Source organism: Cyprinodon variegatus, unplaced genomic scaffold (assembly GCF_000732505.1).
Source record: "Cyprinodon variegatus isolate N-32 unplaced genomic scaffold, C_variegatus-1.0 Scaffold412, whole genome shotgun sequence".
In the NCBI taxonomy this organism is placed as follows: Eukaryota; Metazoa; Chordata; class Actinopteri; order Cyprinodontiformes; family Cyprinodontidae; genus Cyprinodon; species Cyprinodon variegatus.
The window spans coordinates 743,962-749,756 of record NW_015150865.1 but is presented as its reverse complement, the minus strand read 5'-3'; the positions used below and the strand labels follow the sequence as shown (position 1 = coordinate 749,756).

The 5,795-nt window shown below is 39.1% G+C and overlaps 1 protein-coding gene across 1 annotated transcript in view; it reads left to right on the top strand.

Annotated features, from left to right (window-relative positions):
* Window positions 1–2,684: 2,684 nt before the first annotated feature.
* mybl2 (v-myb avian myeloblastosis viral oncogene homolog-like 2) overlaps window positions 2,685–5,795 on the top strand; it is an 11,587-nt gene continuing 8,476 nt past the window's right edge. Inside the window, exons 1-6 of the mRNA XM_015388060.1 lie at window positions 2,685–2,953; window positions 3,303–3,399; window positions 3,485–3,556; window positions 3,642–3,734; window positions 5,328–5,548; window positions 5,638–5,772. Coding sequence (XP_015243546.1) covers window positions 2,934–2,953; window positions 3,303–3,399; window positions 3,485–3,556; window positions 3,642–3,734; window positions 5,328–5,548; window positions 5,638–5,772 — 638 coding nt within the window. The 5' untranslated portion in view covers window positions 2,685–2,933. The remainder of the gene's footprint in view (window positions 2,954–3,302; window positions 3,400–3,484; window positions 3,557–3,641; window positions 3,735–5,327; window positions 5,549–5,637; window positions 5,773–5,795) is intronic.

Genomic DNA, 5,795 nt, shown 5'->3' with positions numbered 1-5,795 from the left:
ATGTTCATAACATTCAAAGTTTTTTCCTATTATTTTTTCTTTGTCATATTTTACAGTCTTGTGTGTACTGTTGTGTGGAAAAAAGTTTTCAAATGTTTAGTCCAGTTAAATAAAGGAGTTCGATGGATTTACTCAGTCGGCACTTTATTTACTTTGCAAAGTAAAGGAGAACAAGACATTCACATTCACAGCATGATGGTCTGCCAAGTTCTAACCTAGACAAAGTTGTTTCCTTACTTTTAAGTCAGAGTCAAAACAATAACAGACACTTTGGTTAAACAGTTACCTTGGAAAAGTATGTGGTTTTGTTATGGGAAAAAGGTATGTCTTGTCTATAACCATCTTCCACTAGTGAGACAAACTAGCTGAGAAAAAAATTTTTTTAGAGAGCACATAGCATACATCAATATACTGAGAAGGAAAGAACAAAAATAAAGATTTGTCCGACAACAGTACTGTATGCATCTTGCCTTTTTGCTTTGCAAAAACCCCCAACCCGTTGTACAGTAAATGTATTTCAATTCCACTTTTATTTATTTTTATTTATCACCATTAAAATTAAGAAAGTCCTCTATTATGGGGATTCATATGTATTACTTGTTCCTCATTTTACTTTTTTGTGTGTTTGTTTTCAGCAGGGGCGGAGCTAGATGGGGGGCCAGGTGTGGCATTTGCCACCCTTAGGCAATCCTGTGGCCACCCCTACCATTTTTTCCCTCTAATACAGATGGTGGCAGCAGTAATACTCTCAAGTAGAAAATTCTAAACATTAAAAATATTTGTGGTTAATTATACACGTCAATATACTAACATCAATGATAAGTACAGAGTTCATGTTCTCTTCAGAACTAGATTTTGTGTTATATGGGGTAAAGAGAAAATGATGTGTCTCTGCAAGTCATCTAGGAGTCTTCAGTTAAATCATAGATAAATAACAATTTTAATAAAAACTTCATTAATTTATGTAGATGTTAGTGCTTTTAAATACCAGTTTTAAACAGAATGTTTTTTGAAACAGATAGGTAAGTAATGACAATGGAAAAAATTTACGCCTCTTTTATACACTACCTTTTATCTAGAAATTATGGATGTTTAAATATATGTGTCTACGTTAGGCTGTAGGAAGTCCTTATGTAGAAAATATGGATGTTTTGCTTGTTCATTTTCCTGTTGGAACAGTGTAGATAGACCCAGAGGTTCTGGTACCTATCCACTTTCGGCCACCCATCAGTGTACATTGGTTATTGCCTGGCCACCCTTATAAAGGTTTTCTGGCTACGCCTCTGATTTAGGTATGGAGGGGGACAAGTAAAAATTGGCTCTGTTCGAAAACCTAGGACGCATCCTTAGAAGACCGGATTTGAAGGCCGATTACGTCATAGCGCGGCGCCGAGGTCTGGTCGGATTCCAAGAGTCCTCGTTATGCGGCCTTAAAATGCGTCCTTCTTTTTGCCCGATTTGAAGGACGGGTCTGATGTATCCTCGGTATTCTTGGATATCCCAGGAGTCATTGCGAGACCAAGCAAGCCGTGATCAGAGTAAAGGTTACTTGGCGCCGAACAGTGGTGAAAATTGGAAGTTCAGTTTAATATAATACAAGTCATTTAATAGTTCCGTCTGAGATCAATGAAAATAGTTGTTTTAATGGTTACTGAGTCAGATATGTGGCGGTAATGTTTGATTTATCTAAAGGTTTTTATCTGTTACTGTGTAAATGGGTTTGGCTGGAATTTAAGGACAGATTCTAATATATTTGCAGGGTGGGGACTATAAATCTGATAGGATTTTTATCTTTTTATTGCTGTTTTGCACAATATGCTTAACTTCGTATTTTTTTGTTGTTGAATATTAGAGATTTTGCAGATATATTTTTTATAAATATATTGTTTAGATTTACTTATATCTTTCTACCCCTTTTATAAAATAGAATAGAAAATCCCTTTATTTTCCCACAATGGAAAAATTTACAGCAGCAGAAAGATTATTGAAAATGGTCACACAAATGTGGACCTTAGAAAAATGTATAAGAATAACATAATAGGGAAGAGTTAAAATATAAACAATACAATACTGTAAAGTGTTTTAACAATATAAAACTGGGGAATAAATAACCAATATGCAGCTATGGACATTTTTACAGTAATGGATATTAGAAAATAGCAGCAACATCAGAGATGTGCAAAATGACAGCAGCATTTTATTTAACTGACTAAGGTTTCTATCATTACATTTGATTTTATTTGTTCCTGCTCCCGGTGGTTGGAACCTTTATTCCACTCTGGATTCTTGTGAGTGTAGTCTTTGTTCACTTCACAATAAAAAAGAAATAAATAAACAGTTATGAAAACTTCTGTATTCATTCTTTTCCTGCTTTGTGTGTCAACGTTCACGGTTGCTAAGCAACAGAGCATACGGCGGTAAAAACCCGCCGAAGGGTAGACCTGGTCGAATTTACAGCCAAAACTCTTCCGGTCTCCTTATTTTCAAGGACTTCGAAGGATCCAGTCTAGGTAGACCGCGTCCTTGGAGGACCCGTCCTAGGTTTTCGAACAGAGCCATTGAAAGACATTTTGAGTAGTTTATTTTATTTTGAAAGTCCAAGAGGAGGACTACCATTTCCTCATTCTGCTCTCTGCGCACATCCACTGCGCACCCACGTCACCGCTCTGGTTGCTCCAGTCTGGCTCCGGGAAGAAGGGCGCGAGATAGAAATTTCTAAGCGCGGAAGGAGCGATCGTTCCGCCGCAGCTGATCGCACCCTGACTGTAGACTTCAGCTCTAAAACTCCACCTCCTGCACTGTTGGATGCCTCTTCAAATCCTCCATAAAGTGCTGAAAGTCGTGATATTATCAACTTTATTTGCACATGACGTGCAGCAGCGGTAGGGAGGATCACTGGCGCACCGTAAACAAGAAGAAAACAAGGGAGGGAAATGTCCTGGTGGGCGCGCGGGTAAGAGACCGCTCTCTGCGGACTGAATTACTCTCCAGTCATTTAAAGGATTTCCTGGTTATCAAATAGTGTTAATAAAATTATGCTTATTGGATAAAAAGCCAATTGAACACTTATTTTTGACCTGCGACTGCCGCCTTTTTTCAGGCTGGGCCTTTATTTTCCTCCACCCTCTTTCCTTATAAACCCAGAACTATTAGATAAATCACTTCTTTTATAAAAGACGGTCCGATCGTGAATAGAAACAACAAACCTAGCCTCATATTGGCTCCTAAAGCTGAAGCCACTGAGCCTGTTCTCCAGTTCATGATCTCATCTGTCACCCATGTTGTTGTTGTCTGGTTCCCAGTGAGGATGGAGACGAAGCTATGCATCAGGATACGGATTCTGATGTGGCTGAGCAGAAGGAAGGAGGGAAGGGGAAAGTGAAGTGGACACAAGAGGAGGTGATTGTTGGGACATGTCCCAGTCCTGCCACCATTTGTTTCACTTTGGGACAGCTGACCTAAACAGGCCTGTTGATGTTTGCAGGATGACAGACTTAAAATACTGGTTCAGAAGCAGGGCTCCAATGACTGGAGGAGCATAGCCTGCTACTTCCCAGTGAGTGACTCTTCTAATCATAATTGTTGCATGATTAAGAACTTAATTGATTAAGAACTGGAAAATGTGTTCTTTCCTGTTACAGAATCACACAGAGCAGCAGTGTCAGCACCGCTGGTTTAAGGTCCTGGATCCAGAACTGGTTAAAGGCCCCTGGACCAAGGAGGAGGATGAGAAAGTGGGTAACACATCGGTTACACATTAGAATACAGAATGGTTCCCCTTATTTTCTAACCTGCTCATACATGTCGTTAAAATTTTCACATTGCAACTGCAAGACTTTTGCACTTTTAATTTGATTTCTTTACATGTTAGCCGTCAGCTTGGATGGAGATTGTCTTGAATTTCTGTCTGGGCTTTGACTAGACCATCTTCATACATACATACACTTTCATCTATATAATCGTATTGTAACTCTGTATGTTAAAGTGTAGGTTCATGGCAGGTGAGTTGAAAGTTTTTGCAGCTTGCAGGGTTGCCTTAATTTTTAGCTCCATCTATCGTCTTTATAATTCCATCCAGCTTCCTTGTACCTACAGAGAACAAGCATCCTCAGACAAAATTCTGCTTTTACTGTGGGGGAATGGTATGCACCTAGATCTGGGAGTGGCAGCCTAGTGGTTAGAGCAGTGCGCTTGTGCTCTGAGAAGGTTGCAAGGTTCGATCCCCACAGATCAATAAATCTAATCTTCTAATCTCTAAATTTGTAAATAAAGGTCAATAATTTGGACAAATTTGATCGGATTTCAATTTTTTTCCTCTTTTCAACTTATTGATACGAGTGACATCAGATCTTCATCTGAGAGAAAACAAGTTTAGAAGTTATGAAAACATGTTAGAGGGGAAAACTTTGTAGCCACACAACGTTGAGAACAAGAATCACAAATTCATATGCATAAATCTGTAATTCATATTCATTGATTTTACTCATTACTTTGTGTTTTGTACTTTTAAATCTGTAATTCATAGTAACAAACTTCTTATTCTTACACATAAGTTTGCGATTACATTCATTACTCGCACTTACAAATGTATGCTTGTAAATTTTCGTTTCTTCTGCACATTTGTAATTCATATACATAGGTATGTTATTCAAATGCATGAATTTTTGGATTTGTGATTCGTACTTGTATTGTTGCAGTAATTTTCTAGCTTGTATTTATAACTTCTAAACTTGTTTTCTCACAAATGAAGATGTCACATGAATCAATTGGCTGACAATGAACAAACACAAATCCTACATTTATTAACATTATTTAATTTCCGAGCTTAGACATGTAGATATTCGATTTTATTGACGGTTATCTTGTTCAGGGTGGTTTTCAGTGTTAGGTTTTCTGTCACTCGTCTGACCTGAGCACTTTGTTCCATGATTTATTGTTTATAAGGTTTGCAGTACATTTTCAAAAGGGCTTATTTTTCTTTCCTTTGGCTAGTCCCCTGAAAATCCTTTTTAAACATCTAAAATATTCTTTCTGTCATGATTTGTGGACATTAAGATCTAAAGAGAAGCATTATCTCCTGGCCAGACCTTGCAATTCAGTGATTCAGTGAGTCAGAGTAAAAGAAATGTGCAAGTCCAGGAGAAGATCAGTGGCTGGAAGTTGGAGGAGATTTTGCTGCCATTTGGCTGGCTTTTGACTTGGAAGGGCAATTTTAAATGGCTGCTACTGTATCTGGATAGGAAGGATCGCAGTTAATAGTAGGTGGAAGCTTTTACGAGGTGCCAAATTGGGATCTGTTAAAACATGAGAAACATTTCTCCCTCCAGGTCATAGAGCTTGTGAATCTCTACGGCAACAAACAGTGGGCAATGGTGGCCAAGCATCTGAAGGGCAGGCTGGGTAAGCAGTGCAGGGAGCGCTGGCACAACCACCTGAATCCCAACGTAAAGAAGTCATCGTGGACAGCTGAGGAAGATCTCATTATCTACAAGGCCCACTGCCTGCTGGGAAACCGCTGGGCTGAGATCGCAAAGCTGCTCCCCGGAAGGTCGCTAGAGTCCCAGAGAACTGGTCTTTTTATATTCTTTTTCTTATAGACAGTCCTAAAGATCTGATTGCATAAACTTCTCTTCACAGGACAGACAATGCTGTGAAGAACCACTGGAATTCCACCATCAAACGCAAGTTGGAGATGGGCTTCTACGCTCGAGAGGTGTTCAGACCAAATGAGCTTGATGAGATGTTGGCGCGCTTAAACGGAGACATGCAGGTGCATCTTTTGGCCTCAACACTCT